Source organism: Aulonocara stuartgranti (assembly GCF_965226115.1).
Source record: "Aulonocara stuartgranti genome assembly, chromosome: 11".
NCBI lineage: Eukaryota > Metazoa > Chordata > Actinopteri > Cichliformes > Cichlidae > Aulonocara > Aulonocara stuartgranti.
Genome location: NC_138947.1, coordinates 8,615,195 through 8,636,255, shown reverse-complemented (window position 1 = coordinate 8,636,255; position 21,061 = coordinate 8,615,195). Strand labels below are relative to the sequence as shown.

The 21,061-nt window shown below is 38.5% G+C and overlaps 2 protein-coding genes across 7 annotated transcripts in view; both read right to left on the bottom strand.

The window, feature by feature from the left end:
- The window catches only part of bbs9 (Bardet-Biedl syndrome 9), a 176,008-nt gene extending 174,437 nt beyond the window's left edge, over positions 1-1,571 (bottom strand). For all 3 annotated transcript variants that reach the window (XM_082552029.1, XM_082552028.1, XM_082552030.1), the window contains exon 1: positions 1,415-1,571. The gene's annotated coding sequence lies outside the window, so the exon portion shown is untranslated. The remainder of the gene's footprint in view (positions 1-1,414) is intronic.
- Positions 1,572-2,435: 864 nt separating this feature from the next.
- nt5c3a (5'-nucleotidase, cytosolic IIIA) lies at positions 2,436-19,759 on the bottom strand. Of its 4 annotated transcripts, none has more exons than XM_082552041.1 (9): positions 19,567-19,744; positions 19,175-19,441; positions 7,547-7,645; positions 7,012-7,081; positions 6,761-6,893; positions 6,551-6,640; positions 6,291-6,453; positions 5,796-5,996; positions 2,436-5,262 (listed from the first exon to the last, which is right to left on the bottom strand). In XM_082552041.1, exons 2-9 carry the CDS (start codon positions 19,310-19,312, stop codon positions 5,161-5,163), a joined length of 996 nt encoding a protein of 331 aa, XP_082408167.1. In that variant the 5' UTR covers positions 19,313-19,441; positions 19,567-19,744; the 3' UTR covers positions 2,436-5,160. The 4 variants fall into 4 exon arrangements, with proteins under 4 accessions (XP_082408167.1, XP_082408166.1, XP_082408168.1 ...); XM_082552040.1 differs by having other exon boundaries at positions 19,175-19,419; XM_082552042.1 differs by lacking the exon at positions 19,175-19,441 and having other exon boundaries at positions 19,567-19,759.
- Between the last annotated feature and the right edge of the window lie 1,302 nt (positions 19,760-21,061).

Genomic DNA, 21,061 nt, shown 5'->3' with positions numbered 1-21,061 from the left:
CAAAGAGACAGAGCAGAGTATGCATCTACAAGGCATTAACTTTTCACAGCATTATCTCCTGTTCACTGAGCAGCTCTAGGTAGAACGCCAGAAATGTTAAGAGCATCACCACAGCAAGTATAAAGAAGGGTTAAGGACTACTTATTCACAAAATCAATCCACCATCTATTTTCCTTCATAAAAGGCTTGCCTTGAGCCATTTGCATAGTGACAGCTTGACCCACTACCCCAGGAAGCCCTAGTGCTCTGAACATAACACTTACAACTACAGCCAATGGCAGAGAAGGGAGCCAGTCATGTGACCTCAGGATTGTGCATGTGAGCATAGAGGGGGGAATAAGGAGGTGTATAGTTGGGGGCAAGCAGCTTTTCTACTTGCTAAGTGCTGAGCAGGTGGAACGGACAGTTAATCCATACAAAGAGAATCCGACCTATTCAGAGTGCACTGCCATGCAGGAAGGGGAGGCTGTTAAAGGAATACATTGACGAGTCATTGCATAAAAAGCAAGGTTTAAAAGGTTAAGAATCTGATCAGTATTACTCTATGATCAGAATAACTTACAGTATCATCCTCTGACTATTTGCATGGCTTTGTGCTAATTTACTGGTTTTGCTTGGGGCAGTCTATTGCTCATCAATGTCTCCAGATTAGATCAATTAGCTTTAAATATATTTTGAGGTTCCTTAAGTAAAGTTTTCAGCATAAATGAGTTACTTTTTAAAAATAAAAACCGAGACACTTTAAACCCTTTGTTAGGCAATTGTGTTTTTTTCTTTTTGTGAATGAGACTTTAAATTATGTGCAAACATCAGACAAATAAAAGTGGAATGGGAAACGTAATTTTAGCCCGTCATTTCCAATGGTTTGTTTCCCTAATTTCGGACTTAGTTCCACGTATTTTGGAGTCTTAAATGTGTGCACAATGCCTATAAATATTAAGAGAAGATAGGATCTTTCTCGAGTTAAATGCTACAGTAGAGAGTCAGTCCAACAATCAAAGAATAGAAAGGAAAAATAAATCAAGAAGTAAATTTATTGTTCTAGTCTGATATTAAATTTTGAAAGCTCTTGGATTTTAGACTTTTGTAATAGCTATTCAATTGTAGATTTATTGCTTCACACCCATAAGGACTCTTGTTTGGGCAACAACACTCTCCATATTTGTACGTTAAAAACAGTAAAGTTAGTGACACAAATTCAAGAACGGTTTTAAGTCGTTGTGAACCTGCACAGGTGAATTACCCTGCAATTACACTCAAGCCGGCTGAATTAACTGTAGCTTAGACGGCTAATTAGCTAGCCCTTCAAGTTCCCTAGTTACACGCTAGCAGATCAGAAACAGGGTCGCTGCTGTTTTCACGGTTTCTCATTTGATAACAAAACGCCTTTGTTATTGTTCCGGTTACCTCTTACCTTCACAGGAATGACCTAGTCCGAAAAATGTCGAAGATTCGTTACTTCTCGGTCACACAAACATCACATTTCTCACCCTCTTGCTTGCAGCCATCGTCCTGTTGTCATGGCACTGACGCTTAGCAGAGAAGCCGGGGGTTAGTGCGCATGAACGGAAATACAAGGGGGTGGTGTTTGGGAAAACGAGTTTTTTCGTGGACCAAAAAAATCTCACTCAAGCGTCTTCGGGTAACTCCACGGGGAGTGTTTTTTTAAAGCATTATTTCTTTTAACTCTGTTTAATCACTCTGTATATCGAATCACAAATCAAATGTGAAAAAACCTTTAAACTTCATTAAATTTGGACAAAAGCAATGTTTTTAAAACTTTTAGATATTATTATTTTAGATTATTCTTCTGCCACCATCTCCGTGGCTATGGCATCTGTCACAGATTTAAATCAGAATTCTAATGGTGCTGTTCCTATCATTATTGATATTTTTCATTATTTCCTTTTAATAATTATTTCCTTTTAATAATAATAATTTTATATATATATAATGTGTTGTTTATTTTATTTTCATTTGTATATTAATAGAGATAAAACCTGTAAATTTTATGACAGTGACATATGTGTAGTAGGTAGGGTATTTAGTTTGTTAACCAAGGAACTGTTGAAGAGTGCACTTAAACCATTGGTATATCTTGGGAGATTCATTACACTTTCTAAATGTGGAAGCTTAGAAGTAGGATTCGCTCGAAAAGGGAGGGCTCGTCCGGGATTTGAACCTGGGACCTCTCGCACCCTAAGCGAGAATCATACCCCTAGACCAACGAGCCATGCAAGCGCACGTGAGCCTAGCCGATTGTGACGCATACGTGTTATCTTTGCTGTTATTTGATTTGCATGTTCAATGTGACCAAAATGATTCTGTACATCTGCACGTCGCGTTTTCAGTGGGAGAAACGATTCGTCACTTATCCAAGTGACTTTTTTTTCATCTTTATGTCAGCATAAGCAAGTATTACAGTAAGTACTGTATATCAGTACATATCTTTATTTTCTTTATCGACATATATCACATAATAACATTGCAGGAAAAGCATTGTAATGGTTTGCATTTGGCTATCCATTGACTCAGTCTGACAGAGTAGTAATTCTGTATTGACCCACTAAAGAAAAATGAAATATGATTCCAGATGTCCACTATTTGTCCTTTATAGTTTATGCTCGTTCAAATACAACAAAAATGAGTTTCTAAGAAAATATGGGCTCGTCCGGGATTTGAACCCGGGACCTCTCGCACCCTAAGCGAGAATCATACCCCTAGACCAACGAGCCACGACTTCTAAATGTGAACACAACAATTTCTGGGATCCAAAGATGCCACGTTGATGAACTTTAAATTGCATCCCACAGTTCATCCACTCCTTGTCCACTGCCGCCATCTGCAGGACATCTTGTGATACACCGGCTAAATCATGACGTCCTGCTGATGTGCAATTGTCAAAATGAATAGTCCATATTCTAAAACATTCTCTTTGTGTGCACATTACATATGGTGCAATATCATTCACAAAAATAGGCACTGTGCACACATCACTTCAAAGACCACTAAACACATTTGTAGAAATGCAGTTACCTTTTTTTTTTTTAGAAACTTCAGATTTTCTTTCTTTCTTTCTGGAAACTTTCTTAGTAGGCTTAAATTAGAAATTCAGTGGCATACTGAGCTTTCTTCCCAGTATAAAGTAATTCTATAGTTGCCTGAGTGAAATATGTTTGTTAATCTTGACCTTTACAATTTCCTGCTGACTTTACTGAATTATAATTATTCAAGTAATTGTAATCATTTAAGAATGTTGTTTTATTCGAGGCCAATTTTAATATTGGATTTAATATAGTATATTTATTAGTAAATTTGCCATTTTTTGATAACTGATTACAAACAGGTGAATACAACATTTATACGCAATAGCCACATCCAAATGTATCTGAACTAACTGATGGATAGCAAATATTTAATGTCCTACATTACATGATCCACATTAAAATCCCAATGAACCCAAAGCTTTCAGTTAAGTTAATCCAGTCTGCTGTCCACGCACGGCCTGACAACAATGACTTTATTATGTTTTCTTTTCACACCATAAAATAAAGCCTTTCAGCTTATAAAAATAAAACACACCAGTCTAAACTTCTGAAAATATCTCCAAATGCAGTAAAATAATATACATTTTGATACAATGCCCACATTTACAGTATGCCAGTATTCTCCATTTTATTGATATATCTTTTTAAGTGTCCCGTGTCTTTAACATAAACTGAACAATAACAAAAGGCAACATGCAGGTGATAGCAGCACATTTAAACCACAAACAAATTCAACATTCTACACAACATGTTGAGACGTTTTAGTTCTGAACCTCCCAAAACATAAAGATGAATATTTTAGAGGTAGTGCTCACTGAGAATATAAAGGTGATAAAACACATTACATTTAACAGGTCTCATGCTGGGTTTTTGTGAGCCATAGACGGCAGGTGACTTCTTTCTTTACTGAAACTGTGAAATAAACTACATTTCTTCATAAATAATGTAATATTTATTTCAATAGAGAAGCTTAAGGTGCCAGATTTTCGGGAATTATTATGGCTTTTTAGTTCCCGGTAATTCCCGCTAATGACAACTACAGGTATACTTCAGCATTAGTTAATACTTCTGTAACCTTTATCTCTGGCACAGAGAATACTTGAGTAAGAGAGCAGTGTAAACTCCTTAATCAAAAATGGCATTTGCCATAAATGTTTCAGTTGTAGCATTACAACAGGTGGAAATAAGTATGAATGAGCACATTTGGATATAAATTGAATGCATGTAAACATGGCCTTAGAACCTGTTCCAACATCCATAAATCAAAACGGTGCCATCTCTGCACATCAACAGGAGACTTAATTTCCCCATACATAGAATTTAAAAGTGCTTTTCATCTCATTTCTCATCATCACATCAGTTTCATGTTGACACCCCAAATCTCTCCTCTTTATCTAAAAAAAAAAAACCAAACAAAAAACAACAAAAAAACAAAAACCCAATACTGGCTGCTGATGCTTCTGTAACCAAGCAAGAGATTGGAAAAAAAAAAAAAAAGTATTACTGATAAAAAGGTCCATTAATAAATGTTCTTAATTACTTTCCCAACCTTTAAGCCTTGCCTGTACAGATATGTGGCATGTCTAACAACAACAGTTTACGTTGCAAGACTGGCTAGAATGACATCTTACTGCCAAGTCGCAAAAGTAGAGTAACTGAGGTGACAGGCATGCTGGGATAGCTCCAAAAAAAAAAAAAAAAAAAAAAAAAAAAAAAGAAGAAGAAGAGAAACCAAACTGTTTCATCCATCTGCGGGCACCTCATACATGGTATTGAAACATCACCATAATAAAAATACTCCTAGAAAAAGCTATGATAACAATACTGTGCAAATATTCAGATGTTATTATTTCATAAAAATATATATAGAGGAAAAAAAAACATCAGAAACAACTGCAACAGACAAAACACACCAGAGACAGTCTGTTGATGCTGAGTGGACTTCATTTACAAGATGTAAAATGTCTTTTTTAAAAGCCTGTCAAAGGGTGATGTGCTGAGACAGAGTGGAGCTGGTTAAAAAGGGTGTCAAGCCTAACTGGCTCCAGATTGAAGGGGGGACAGAGAGGTGTACTGGGTGTGGTGTGGGTTTGCGGTCAGCTCAGAGGTGGACTTAAAGAATCTTCTGGAGGATGGCATTTGGGACTTCCAATGTCTCGTCCTTCACCAGAACTATGTCATAAGAGTCCAGATATTTGTCAAGTCGCTCTTCCACCTGCAAAGAGAGGCCACAGAGAAAAGGTCAGGAGACAGTTCATCTAATCAGTCTTCAAGCAGCCACAGCACCTGCCTTCAGGGAAAGTGAACCTGACTAAGCAGTCTAAAAACCATGTTTCCAATTTTTTGGGGGTCAACTCTTAAGTATTCTGTGATTTACATTAAGACACTATTTATCCTCAAATCTGAAAAATGGCATGGACTTAGAATTGTTAGGGTTTTTTTTAAGGAGAAAAGGAATAAAGGCTAATTTCACTCTAATAATCTCTGGGTAATAATCTCTCAGTAAATAAATTAATAAAATTCAAAAGACAAATGTTTGCTGACAGTGTGCAATATTACAAAGTATAAGGGCTAGATGGCAGAAAGCCTTCAACATGGCATTTCCATAAACCCAGACAATTAGACACTGCTATTCTATTATTCCCTTACTGACCTCAAGTAGATGTAACATTGATAACACAGCCAACTCAATGTTCAGGGACATTTTTACTATGCTTAAGGATCTGTCTATGCATGTCATGGTTGTACCTTGTCATTGAGGAAGCCAATCTTTAAGATGTTCTCCGCATTGTTCACACCATCAGCCATGCTTAGGTCCCCCAGTGAGTCGCCCAGCAAGATGATGTTGGAGTACTCTTTGATTTGTTTGAAGTACTCTGAGTTCCGCAGGGCACCGTCGTGTTTGTTGTACACATGGATCAGCTCACCTTTAAATCCCTTCAAGATGCCCTGCGAAACAAGGAGACAATAAAAAAAATTCCATTCAGTTTTATTTACATAGCGCCAAATCTCAACAACGGTCACCTCAAAGTGCTTTATATTGTAAAGTAAAGACTCTACAATAATACAGAAAAACAATATTCAGACAAGCCCAGACAAGTGGAAAGAAAAACTCCCTTTTAACAGGAAGAAACATCCAGCAGAGCTTGTTCAGCCAATGTGCTTCTATTTCTCTACAGATTAACTGTAAACACCAGAATTAAGACTCAAAAATGAAGACTTTGTCTTTCATTAAACACTCACATTTTCATCAAAGTCCATGAAGTTGGAGACGACCTTGACGTTGGGGTGATACACTCCTGCCTGGCGCATGATTTCCTCTAGGACATCTCCTAGGCCAGCAGAGAAAATGAACACAGGCACATTGTGCTGCTGCAGGCGGTCAAAGAACTGCTCAAAGCCGTCTCTGAAACCAAACACAGGCACAGTTTATCCTTTACACTGTGCTCAAACAGGATTCACACGTGTAATTCAGTTTCCTCCACATCTTCCTCTACGGTTACCTGAGGGCAACATCAGACTCTCTGACCACCTCTGGCAGCTTGTCCCTCTCTAACCGCTGCTCCACAAGCAGTCGGTGAGAATTGAAATACCTGTAAATATGCAAAAACAATCTTTTACTTTTAGTAAGATAGACCTCACAACTTAAGCAACACACAGCAGTAAAGTAATCGAGTGAATTTGTACAGTGTGCTGGTGTGTGCAAGACTCACCACTCCACCATAAACGGGTATTTCTCCTCCATGGTGAGTTGAGGGTCGATCTCAATGGGATAATATTTATTCTTCAGCGCTAGCAGCTTACTCCTGCACTCTTCTGTTACCAGTTTGCAGTTATCAATGATATCTGTGCAGAGTAAACAGAACGTATGATTCACACAGGGGAACTGCAATTTATGTTTACATTTCTTACACTGTAAAGTGCTGCATAATAAAAAGAAATGTCTTTTTTGTGTTTTACTTACTGTGACATGTTGGACAACGCTTGCCGTTAACTGAGAATTTGCTTAACGTCATGTCAAAGTCTGTGATGATCTGAAACAGTGAAGAACACTTTGTTTGCCAGAACCATAAAAGACCCTGAATCAGACACAAAAAGAAACAAAGGCCCTCAAAAGGAATGCCCTGGAGGTGATAACTGCCAACTGAAATCTTTTTTAGTTTAGGTGGTGTAAGACAATTAGGGAACCCAATAGCTAAACTGGTGACAAAGTCAATTTGGGCAAATGCCATTTTTCTGGGATACCTGAGTCAAGACTTCCTGTTCTCTATGAAAGTTATGTTTACTTGTTTTTTGTCTCAACGTGGACTATTTTACCTTTATTCACAGCTAAAGCCCAGTGAAACCTGCTGGGCCAGTAAAACACAAGCTAACTGGTGATAATTGGAAAAATATTTTTCCATTTGCTGCAGCCTTACAAGCTTTTTCACCACCAGGTGGTGGTGTTTTACCAAAAGAAACACAGACAGGTTTAGTATAATGACAAACTGATGTTTTACCTGCAGTTTGGAAGCTCCTCCTTTGATGAGACCGCAGATGATGTCCTCCACCTTCCCGTGGTCCTTCATGTGGACCGTGGTTTTCTCAAATTGAGGCATCTGGAGGGACAAAGAAGAGGAGAGACAAGTTAGTGTGGGCTGACTTTTAAAAATTCCTTTAGTGTAGATTTGGGAAACGTTAATTTACCAACATAATCGTTTCAATTCTCAGATTCTTCAGCTTTAGAGATTTTTGAAAGGCTCTGGTTCTAATAAAAGCACCTCAGAGTAAACGCATCTGGTTAGACCTGCCTCCTCTTTTGGGTATAGAGAGAAGAATGAGGACGCTGCAGAGAAGTTTGTGTGTTGAGAACTTTGGGTTGATTTTAACTGAAATTAATTACATTTGAAGCGTATCTGTCAAAGAGAGTGCCAAAGGAAATGGAGACATGTGCTGTCTTGAATGCACCTCCTACATGCACACGATACTCAAACTGAACTACAGTCACTGGCATTTTTATGCATCAACACCTCGAGCATATCTGAACACAGTGTTCCCTGATCCACATGCAGAGTTTGCGGGTCATGAAACAGCTGATGTGTGGAATCTGTCAGTGTTGTATAACGAACTCAAAGACACACAAACAGCTACAGTGACTCTCTGCAGAGAGTGGGTGAACTTCAACCTTTCTTGTAACTTAATCACATCGCCATGAGATCTGCCTAGTCAGACAAGACTGTCCTCAAAGCACCTCACCACCTCATAACTTTTCTTTGTGAGTTTTCATTCCAAAGTACTGGTAATGATGCGCTTTTTATTATTTATTCGGTTTAATTTAATATTAATTCCTGCCTTTTAATTTGCTGACATTTCTAAATGTCACACACAGCAGGACAGCTCAGATCAGTTTGTGTACATTAGAGCTACAATATACCAGACAACCTTAGAATTTGGCTGAATCAAGGGGAAAAGAAATACTTTGCAAAGAAGTTGAGCATTCAGTTATAAATATAAAGATGTTTTGATCACTTTTTACAAGTTAGCAACAGTGTGGCTGGTGGTGTCTTTTCCTTGCGAGTCTGAGTTTGTGTATGGGTCATGTCAATTTGCGGTCCCTGTGACATCTACTGTAGCAGGAAGTACCATAAAAGTGGTTATGAGTAGTCTGGCAGATGTTTATAAGTCTGTTTCCGGATTTCTGTGGGGAGCTTTGTCAACACAGTAACACTGCAACTGAGCAGGAGCCAGCAATGAAACCTTAGAGGAGTGCAGTTGAGATAAAATATAGGTCATGTCATGATGCTTGTCATTTTTCTTGGTAATCTGTATCCATAACATGAACTGGCATGGCATTAGTTCAAGTGTTGTGTTGGGAGGAGCTAGTGTCAGAACAGCATAATGAACATGCTGATTTATAATTTATACCTTATTCCGGGGAAAAGTCACCAAGTAAAGTTTTGTTTTTTAATTTATATATAAATCAAATGATCGATTAATGATTCTCTACATGCATTTTCTCCCGTGTATCCATCTCATCATCCATTTAGAACGAGGGCTTGGTCTTGTTAGCCCAAATTAACTGCTCAAAGGTATTACCAAGATGGCTGCTAAATGGCAAGATGCTCTTAGGCACGCTCTAAGATATTCAGTGGGTTGAACCATAACTAAATGACATATTGCATGTCTCCTCACACTCCAGACGTTGAGGTACGAGGCAGTTTTTTCTTGAGTATAAACATGTTCCTACTAGTGCATGGTCACTAATAAGTATTTGCATATAAATGTTTGATCCCTCACATTCCAAACCCAACTGTATCTTTATACAGTCCAAATCATGGAGTCATTTTAATGCTTACGGTTTAAGGAATTATACAGGACAGGAAGGTTGAACGAATAATGGAGGAGATTTAAAACAAAAACAACCACTAACAACAGAAGCAACAGGAAAATGCATCACTTCAATAATTTTAGGGTTTTTCAGAGACTTAGTTTAAACACAGCCTGGGCCTCCACTGTGAATGCAGCTTTCACTGAAAATATATATAATTTAGTTTCATAGACCAACTAATAACAGACATAGTCTTGCAATTAGTCTCTAGTGGAGGACAGTCTTAAAGGTTGTTGGAAAGATGACCTCATGTGTTTGAGGGAATGAGTGTATTTGTGTAGAGATGTTAAATGACCTTGTGCAACAATTCAGCTTGAATAACACCCCACCCGTTATTTCACAAGTAAAGAATAGTTACGTTAAGCCAATAATAGGTGATCATCCATTTTTGTTTTTGCTCATTTGTGTTTTTGTGATGTCTCTTGTGCAGCACAGTTATGTGTTTGGGTCTCAACCAAACAAACAACCAGAGAAGGAAGAAGAACCAACTAAATGCACACAGACAACAGTTTCACCATTTCACAAACACCCCCACCCAACATAATTTACACTTACAGTAGAATTTGACTCGTTACCACTTCATAAATTACTCTGAATCTATAACACAACATTATGAACACAAAAACATTAAGAAGCTAAAATTGACCTTGTCTCATGTATTAACTACCCTAAAAAAGGCCTCATCCAGGAATCTAAGCATGGAAACAACTTATCCAATTTTACATCTGTTGAGTGACGACTATATTCTGGGTCACTGTTAAAAGGATAAGATTACATTTGTTTAAAAGAGATTTAATAGGCTGCCAGAGGGGTGACCTACTAAAAAGCACTCAGACTATGAAATGGCAGTTTATGGGTGTTTCCTTGATGGCAGTGACATCTAAACCTGTTTATTCTGAAACGCTGCTTCACAGCTTACATGTTATGTGTCTAAGACTACTTAACGGTCATGATCTTCTTAGCAACAGCTGATTACAACATTACAAATCAACAAGTTTAGGAAATGTTCCAATTTCAGAATTGAAGCCAACGTTTTAAACATCAAAACTGCTAAATGCTTAGATTTTATTTTTTTGTGAACATTGACAGCAAGAATTTGTTGCACTTAATGAATTTTTGCAATGAACGTGTAACAAAACTGCATGCAGCCTGGAGTACAACCATTTGAAACAAACACCCCTCCGTCCCTTCCTTCCTCCCTCCTACACACACACACACACACACACACACACCACACACACACCTACCTCCAGTTTGGCGTCTCAGCTAAAACGAGAGTGAAGAAAAGATTGTGTGTCTGCAGAGGCCTTATATATCTACAGCAACAGCAAGGGAGGGAGGGGTTTTTGCTCAAAATAGATTAGAAAACATAGGCCCTCCCCCTATACAGAAGGGCTCGAACACTAGAATACAGTGTCCCTGTCAACACACACAAACAAAACTCATATAAACAGCTGTGAAATTGAGCCGGGGGAGGAAAAAAAGGAAACCTTTAAAATCAATGAGAATGGGTTGATGACTGCTGCTGAGCACACACATTTTTAAACACACAGCATACGGCCCTCCACGTGGAAACACAAATGCAGCAAAATGCTTGACGATGCATTAAAAGTCACAGGGGTCAACTTTCGGTGTGAGCATCGAGCTGCTTGGGCATTCAGTGGTCAGTCACGCATGAAAGATCAACTAATAGACGTGACTCAATGCAAGTTAACACATATATACATATTTTACGTATCTTATGCTCATCTTTCTGGAAATTCTCATATATATATATATATATATATATATATATATATATATAGATCATGCAGATCTACACACATATAGAAACATGCAAACTACACTGTCTTTACATTTCTGGATGCATCTGAACACGTCCAACATTCTTTTTGAAATGTATGCACACAAACTGGTACTCTGGCTGAGCAAGTTCTTGCATTAAAGTCAACTCCTAGATAACTTTTCTCATATCAGTTGCAATCATGCAACTAATATGCAATTTATTTCATCAATAAAATGTCTGTTCAGTGGAGCTATCACTAAAAATCCATCACTGGCCTTGGTATTCAGTTGAGAAACCTGCAGTTTGTGATGGATAACATTCAGAAACCTGGTCAGCTGTCACATGTTTGTCATATTTTTGTCAACAACTCCAAGTTAAGAAGCTAAGAAGCAAAGAAACTAATGCTAAGTGATTCGATGACTATATAAAATTACAAGTTGAGCGTTTAGAATTGAGCTTTAAAGGCAGTGTCATTTTAATTGTTTAAGGGCAACTGTTATTCTGAACTGGCGCTATATGAAAAAGAAAAATTTAATTGAATTTTCTGCCAGTTATCACATCTTGCGTGCACCAAGGATCACAAAGCATGGGGAAAAACAGCATTGGATTGGTGAAGGTATTATCACAATATAGTCTGCATACATGAAACTCAATGACATATCTAAGTTTCCTTGAAGCTCATAATCTGGAGGGACCTTAAGTCTGTTTACAGCTCTCATGAAGTGGGTGCAGCCTCTAAGAACTCTGTTATCAGCATTTCAGAGAACATAAAAGGGAACGTTGCATAACAACATTTGGACCTTTGTGCGACACTGACACGATGCCACAGGCTTGATTTTCGCTGAACAAGGCTTGGTTCCCTGCTGTCTGTGCTGCTGGTGTTGTTGCTATAAGATGGCAGAGTCTTCTTTTCTGATCATCTCGACTCCCTCGCATACCACAACACCCAAAAATTAGGTCAACTATCTCCGGTTACATCTCACCCCTATAACAGGTCCCTGCAGCACGAGCCTCACAGAGACACAGCACCAACAGCTGCCTCACGGCTTTATAAGAAAAGGCCCAGTGACTGTTTGGTGTAGTTGTGTGGCAGGATAATACTGTTTCTGTTCTAACACACTTTGATTTAACTCTGCCTTTGCGTATTTTGGTTGCACAAACCAAGTGACAAAAAGCCAGTGGAAATCTGTGCCATTACCTTTAGTTTGAAATGTGCAATTTCACACTTCCCAAAATGCAAACCTTCAACTAACATCCATCCTTGCACCATCAAGCCCCTTCTAATCAGATTCACAGCTCCAGGGGATAAAACAATGGCAGGCTCTGATATTTTTAGGCATACACTGGGATTATTGTCTTATCCATACAGATCATATGATATTAGAATGCTATCCTGAGCCATGCACTGCACAAAGGTTTCAGTACTTCAGTTTCAGGTTTGTTTAATTTCACTGATTTAATCTGTGTTTGTTTAGAAAATATTGCATATTTGCATGTGGCCACACAGACCCAGAAGCATTTTTAAATATCAAAATTAACACAGCTAGCCCCCCCATAGCCTTGGAGAGACAGCACACCCACCCAAGATGCTGCATGAAATAAATAAATACAAAAAATAACAATACGTTATTGTAAGATCAGCCAAGCACCCCAAAAAGCAGTCAACTTCACGGAAATGATCAGGCTAACAAAAACATCTGATCTTTCAATTAAATCTTGACTTCTCAAATAGGCAAATGATGGATGAGCACCTCGCTTTTAAAAAACCACAGACTTTCAATCCCCTGTTAGGAGTAGATGTTGAGTCTGAACAGGTTAGGTTCAGGATGCTGTGACCCAATCCTGGCATGACTAGGTCAAAGTTCATTAAGGATTAAATGCACAGCCTGACTGAATGTAACCCCCTAATGTTCATGCACTAGGATTTCATCACCTGTAAACGCAACCTAAAAATTGAGTGATCTCTAATTAGAAATAAGGAAATTTCCATGGTATCCAAGCTGATATCCCACATTAATCCAATCTTTACTACTTTTATGACAAACTCGAAACATGTTTTTGATAGCAATACCAGCCTGGGTATGATTAACGTGTGACATGGTGCCAGCTTTAAGGAAACCCTTTAGTGTCCCATTACCACACCCACACTGGGAGCTGCTATGGCTGTCAGCATGATGGCAATCTGTTCCTAATGATAACAAAGTTTGTTCAGTAGAATAAGTGCCTGCCAACCTGCTGAGAGACTGAATGCCAAGAGCAGCCTTAAAACTGACAAACCAAAACTGCCTTTTTTGTCTTAACAATTTCTTCTTATGCAAATCTAATAACTGAAAGTGTAACACATGTTTTCATTCATTCAACATAGCACCTTAGTCTCAACTTACCTCTCTCCCTGTTGTTTTCTTTTTCAAGATAATAATTAAGTCTATGTACGTATCCAGCAGTGCTATCCAAACTGTCACACTTTAATACCAACAGATAGTCTGCAAATATAACACATAATAGTAACACCTGTATAACACCTTATATATTTATAAACCCTTCAATGCTCTGCTAACAACCAGCTGTAGCATGTTCAGCTTTTTGTATAGGTTGCCTTGTTAAAAGTATACCCAATTCAGCCAGTCACTTGAGTTACATTTTCTTTACAACAGTGTATTCATCATTAAAGCCTATATATTTCCAAACAGTTTAGTTGTTTTGTTCACATTTTTCTCTGCAGAACTACATTATAGAGTACATTTTTAAAAAAAATCCTAGCATATATACATATATACAGTAAGGTTTGGCAGAGATGGAGAAGGGAAAATTTACACTGTTGTGCTCTCTAGTGGTCACAACAGTTAAACACAGTCCAGCAAGCTCCTTCACCTAAAAGACCAGTGTGTAAGTTTTGGTGGCATCCAGCGGTGACAGTGCAAATTGCAACTAAATAAACACCACTTGCCTCAAACTCTTCTTTTTTACTACATTTGCAAAATGAAAGGTTCTACAATCAGAGTTCCATAAAGTGCAGCAAACTGCAGCACTTGGAAACATATACACAGCTACAAATGCCTGCTGAATATGATGTTAGAAACCTAGAAATGACTGTCATTCATTTAAATGTTTTGTTCATATAATCAGCTATCAAGGCCATTAAGACAACACAGTAAGTGTAATCAGTATCATCATGTAGATAAAAAGAGGAGGACAGACAACAAGGCAACTTCCAAAAGAATGCACGTTTCTCCCTCTGCATTTAGTAATGCAATTAGTCAACTGGAAAAGCAAATAAATGCTCATATAAAAATACAGTACTTCTAACAGCCGATGACAGAGAGAAGAGCTCTTTACAGATAACACTCTGCTTCTGTCGCACTCTTGCCTCCGTAATTGTTTTCATTTTATTTATATGGGATGTTTTCCTCCATAGTTGCAAATTGAAAAGGTTCAACATAATATATAATTCTCTCAGAACAGGGTTCTGACATCACTATCCGCTTCAATGTAAACAGTGAAAGCCTATGGATAAGAGGACTAACTTTTTTTCTTTTCTTTTTTTTTACAAAATCTAAGATGTCTATAGTGTAACTTAAAATCAGATTTAAACTTCTGCTGTCTGTTAATACAACACATATTTATGCTAAAGTCAGTAAATATTAACGAGATACTCACTTGATACCACTGAGGACAACACTACGAAAACTCAATTCCCAGATGCATTAACAACTACTCAGTTTCATGTCTCATCTAGTACTATCCTGTCAGGGATGAACACTGATATCTCTCATTTATGTTCATTCTATAACATCAGATTACTATGATGCATTTAACAGATTTAATTTCCCAAACTGACATTTCCACACAGGCGTGCAGCAGTCAAGGAACAAACTGGAACAATGAAAAGAATAAATTCAAACCTGTGAAATGAGGAGCGTATCAGCAAAGAGAAATTAAAGTTTTTGGACACCATTTCTCAAATGGAAACGTTTTTCTTCAGTACACTATCAGAGTTTTAAACAAATTAGACAGACCGCTGTCGCAAGACAAAGTAAATAAAAGAGCAATTATGACATGATGACAAGAGGATATTTGCTATGAAAATTACAACTGGCAAAACTGTAAATCTTTATCTGCAGCCACAGCATTTGACTGCTCTTTCAGCCACTTTTCAAGTTTCCACAAACAAATAAAATGGGAGATGTTCCAGCAGAATTCAGCTAACAGTTTTTCCAGTAAACTGGCTGTGCATATATGTTTAGCTAGAAACTGCATACAAACAGCTTTGACTAGCACAGCAAATGCAACAAAATATATACATTCAATCTTGTATCTCTCTTTTGCAGTTATGATTAAAGATTTCTTGAGAAAAAGTCAAAGACACATCTGCTGTGTGCGCCAAAGGTTTTCTTAATGTTGGACAATTATATATTTGCACGTGCTACAAAGAACTTACTGGACTTTTAATGTCAACATTAACAGGGTTTCTCCTCAGAGATGGAACACCCACCAAAGAAGCCATATTGAAAAAATAAATAATCGTGCTACTGAATTAATTTATGTGCACTTGATTCATTAGATAGAAAACTGCAGTTTTCTATCAATTATGGTCATGCCAGTCTGTCTGCCTCTAGTTTTTTTTCTGCACATGTTATTGTAAGACCAAAAAAGTCTGACAGACAACTCACTCAAACAGAGAAAAATATCCTTGCAAAAGGGATGAACTTTGCTATGACGCGGAGGCAAATCCCACTAGTGGAACTGATTACAGCCACAGAATCAGCAATTTGAAACAACAACAATGCAGATGTGGAAGTAGAGTAACTGCGGACAAAAGTTTTGGCCTGTCTCAGCAATGCAAAGCCCCCAGTTTCCAACATCAGCATGGAGGAGAGGAAGGCACTCCCATCACTTAGTAATTGCAACAGAATTATCATCCTTCCGGCAGACAAGGGTAGGTGCACAGTTTTGCAGAAAACCAGAAAGACAATCATGAGAAAATTTTGTCTAAGCTTAGTAGCAAAAATACTTGATGAGCCCCTGAAATGAAATGCAGGTAGTGGTTAGATGAAGATAATAGATTGTCTGAAGCAGTTAGAATAAGACAATGCTACTGACCACATACCACAGGCTATTCCCAGGGGAAACTACACCAAGTCTGTATGGTTTACTGAAGATACATAAACAAGGTGTACCTTTTAGAGATGGCACCATACCACTTTTTTATGTCAGATACCGATACCAATATCATAAATTTGGATATCTGTCGATACCGATATGAATCCAATATAGTGTGTTTTTAACCAATAAAACTGTTTTTTAAATATCTTGCTGCATTTTGTATAGGTTCAAACTCAAGTTAAAAAAAAAAACACTAAAGCTATTCTGTTATATCTGTATGCTAAAAATACACTGCACCCAAAATATTTCATAGTTCAACAATACTGATCAATCTAATAAACTTAAACCTACTCCATCCTCCCTATTCTGGTATTTTAAAGAGTAAGCAACCTAACTAATAGGGTTGCAAACTCCCAGCAAAAAATAAATAAATAAAAAATAGGGAACCACCCTCCACCGCATGATGCTTAATCGACGTAATCAACTTTAATTTGATGCAGTGTGAAAAAAAATGCACAGAAATCAATTATTTTTCCAAGAATAATTAAATAGATTCAACATCTTTCTTCAACAGAATTGCAGACTGCACAGATGGTACCTTCTCAAAGGAAAAAGTACTATAGCTTACTAGGGTATATTAGACTTAACAGTTACTATATACAGTAATGGACTTCTATATATTTTACATCAGATTAAAACTTTGGGTGTAAGATTCAGATAATTATTTATTAAAAGCTAGACATTTTAAATGAGAATAAGAAAGAAAAGTATGTCTTTGTGCCCCCCTTTTCGCTGTTAATGCCCTATCGGCCCCCCTGGCTAAACATTGCTAGACCCACCCCTGCACAGTTACCAGCCATCAGCTACGTAGAAAAGGATCCTGGTGTAGAAAGTAATATTAAATAAATTCTAACAACAGCTTATCAAGCTTAAACGTGCTGCTGTTGTTCAGCCGCTGGTTTCCTCTTTCTGGCGCGAAGTGGGCCAAAAAACAAAGAAGAGAGACGGACTCGCTACAGAAAAGCCGATCAGCTGATCGTTAATCAGTTTCATGATTGAAGTAGCAACAGGAGAGGGAGGGAGAGAGAAGAGGCAGTCACTCCATATATCGGTTGTTAAGCTTAACGCGGGAATGCTTTACAAACATTCAGAGATGAACTGACACACTTGCTTTACTTCTCTCTGGGGGAACTTCCTCAGAGATGAAATGCCGGTTTGGTAGCGAGGCTACAAATACTCAACCAGACCGCTGATAGAGCAGCTGTGGCGTGCCCTATCACGTGACACATACTGCTCCGACTGCTACGGTTATGAGCTGAGTTAAGCCATGTCGCAAGTTTTGTGAGGTGCTTTTTTGATATTTAATGGATCGGATTAAATTTTTTATTTTTCACCGATATCCGATCCAGTAATTTAGGTCAGTATCGGACCGATATCGATACGTAATATCGGATCGGTCCATCTCTAGTACCTTTAAGACCAATTGTCCGTATGAGCAACTCAGTCTCCTATAACATCTCAAAGTTTCTGGCTTCGATCTTTAATTCGATGTGGTGTTTAGGCAGCTCTAAACACAACATCCAGAACACTTTGAATTTCGTTGAGAAGGTGAGAGATGTCATTATGGAGGCAGATGATCAACGGTCATGACAATTTACATATTAATGATCATTAAACTGTCCATTGACACGTTTTTCTTCAGTACACTATGAGAGCTTCATACAAAGCAGACAGGCCATTGTTGCAAGACAAAGCACATAAAAAGGAACTATGACTCAATGACAGGAGGATACCTGCTATGAAAATTACTATCAGCAAAAATGTAAATCTTTATCTGCAGCCAAAGCATTTGACTGCTGCTACAGCCACTTCAGAATGTGAATGTGCCAACTGAATTCCAGGGGAGTCTTTCTAGTAAATTAGGTTATAAGTGTGTGAATGTTTTGGATAGAAGCTGTATACAAACAGCTTTGACTAACACAAAATAATGGCTCAGTTGGTGTTATATTACATATTACAGTACTTCTGGATATAATCTAGCATGAAAGCTTGTTTAATATGTATTTTTCAATGACAAAATATTGTAAATCTCACATTCTTTGCTGCACCAACTACCAAATGTCAAACTATGTATCTGTAGAATACATTATAAAAACACAGTTAAAGGTAAAGATATATAGATAGATAGATATTTATATAATGGCTCTTACATAACAACAAAGTTACGTGCTGCTGTTTCCCACCTTTTTAACAACACAGGCATATGACTTTTCCCCGCACATTTCTTACCTTCATTTTTGTGTCAACTGTTAATGTTTTAGCAGACCATTCTGATTGCTGCTAGAATGGTTAGAGAGCTGGACCCAGAGTCCTACCTGCACTCCTGATGATTGCATAACCTGTAGTAGACAGTAGCACTCAGCATTTTTCTAATGTTGAAAGAGCTGCAGAGCATCACTGACACAGAGGCTCAGCTGTCACTGCATAAAAGTGGCTCCTGCTCTTTCTGTGGGAGAAAAGCTGCCCGGTGACCTCTAAACAGCTGCTGTTTTAAGGAACTGTCGCGCACGCGTACAGCATCGTGTAGGCCCATTAATGTCAAGAAAACAGAGCAGAGCGTCCCATTTCCGGCCGAACATTTCTGAACGCATGCTCCAACCTCCTGTGAGTGTTTCAGTGGAAAAAATACAATGTCATAACAAGTTTTTTTTTTTTTTTTTACTACATAAACACATTAAACAACTCGCTCGTCTTGGAATAAAGACGGAATAGCTATTATGAAAAAAGTGCACCTTTACTTTGAAGCCCTTGCTCCTTCCCTTCCTGTTTCTTACCGCTCTTGATAAAACTAAATTGTCTACTTGTACTAACCATTTCTATGATCCTAGTTTTCTTTCCAGCTCGCTTCTTTTTGGCGACGATGTACTGGGCAAGAACCACGCCGCCGAACAAAGCACACACACTGGCGCTGGCCGCGGCTCCGACCTTCACCACGGCCGTCCTGTCCATGACGGTCCGCCGTTTTCTCACCGACCTGCCCGCCGACCGATCAGTCCCGTCCTTCCTCCTATCAACAGACGTCTGCCTTCTGGTGCAATCACGCAATCAAAGATCGTCTATACAGAATGTGACCCGTTACTATGGGGGCAAAATGTGTGTGATTTTTATAAGAAACTAATTCAAACCAGAACTTAATTTGCCGGTTGCTAAGCCGCACCAGATAAGCTAGCAAAATTGCTACATCCAAATCTTTCTAAACTTACTCTCCAAAAGTTGATTCTGTTCATCTGGACGTAGCGTTTTGTGGGAGAAACGTTTTGTCACTAATCCAAGTGACTTCTTCAGTCGCAGCTGACTGCAGGTTTCTAACAATGACTGTATAAAACATGGACGACGCGACAGCTCCCCAAAAATGAAGCCAAAACGTCTCTATCGCCCCCTGGTGTCTGGCTGCAGTATAGGTCATAAACCCCGCCTTCTCCATGTTAGCAGATGGGACTGGGGTCAGACTAAAATAAACCTATTCTCCTCAGATAATTTTTTTCCAAAGATTCTTTCTTTTGTTATCAATAGTTCTCATCACGCTGATTGATGTTCAAGGGGTCTCCTCTCCCATAAGTTTGATTCTAATTCCAACCGCGGTGATGTTAAATAGGGGTGAAACGTCATCATAATAGCTTTGAATGGCAGCTGCAGTCACGGAGAAACTCTGCTATTCCCGAACAGAGAAACTGTATCTCTGTTCGGGAATAGCAGATAGAGCGTAGGCTCTGAGTCGAGGGCGAGCGTTTACGCTACGAAAACACGACCGAGTGTTTTAACCTGACAGCCTGAGGTGTTCTTTAGTAAAGTGACCGACAGAAGGACACGAGGCCCTGCTGCACTTTTTCGGTAAGTTAAACGTGTTTGTTAGTGGTGTGCGGATCGATATTGAAATATCGATTGTTCCGATCCCAGTAATTTGTTCTAGAATCGATTCTCATATTAAAATATCGATATTTTAGTACTTTGGGGTAAATTTGTAGTTTTTCATTAACAGGAACACAGTGGAAAGAAACTATATCATTCGGATCATCTAAATTGGAAGAAACTACTTCCTCTTATGCCTTTCATTGTCATATACGAAATACGGCTGTATAAATGTGTTGCAGCCCCTGGCCAGTGTTGCCAACTCCTCAGTAAGGAAAATCGCTATTGGCTATGCTAAAAGTATCTAGAAGTTGCTAAACGACGTCATCGCCTAATTTGCATAATTGGTCATGCTAATATCATTGTAACCCACGTTGTAGGAGAGAAAAGAAGAAGAGACATAAAGTGAGTAAAAAAAACGTCCTAAATGCATTTAGAATTTATTTAGAATTACAAATTATTATTTTTTCTTTTTTAGCGATTATCGTTTTTTGTAGTAGTTTTAAACCTTGTGATCCACAAAACAACATAACAGTAAAAGAAGAACTGATTGCGTTACAGTCAGTGCGGGAGCAGAGGCTTCACTCATACGCGATTCATTTGCAGTTTGGACGCATAGGTGGGAACATCTCCTGCCCTGATAGCAGCTGGGGGAGGACTATCCTCTGCCCGTGAGCGCTTTGGCACGGGCGAGGTGCCCACAGCAGCACCCGCTGCTTGTTGAGAAGAGCAATATGCGCTTTCACGTCAAAAAGTTGTCGTAAATAAGTCTCCAATAACACCAGAAAAAGTCACCAGATTCGCTTTTTAGAAAAAAAAAATTGCTAAGGGGCTCTGAAAACTCGCTAA

Coding starts and splice junctions, on each gene's coding strand:
- nt5c3a (XM_082552041.1), bottom strand. CDS start 19,312: ATGGACAGGACGGCCGTGGTGAAGGTCGGAGCCGCGGCCAGCGCCAGT. Junction 7,646..19,174: donor AAACTAGGATCATAGAAATG/GTTAGTACAAGT, acceptor TTGTCCCTCCAG/ATGCCTCAATTTGAGAAAAC. Junction 5,997..6,290: donor TCATGGACTTTGATGAAAAT/GTGAGTGTTTAA, acceptor CTTGTTTCGCAG/GGCATCTTGAAGGGATTTAA.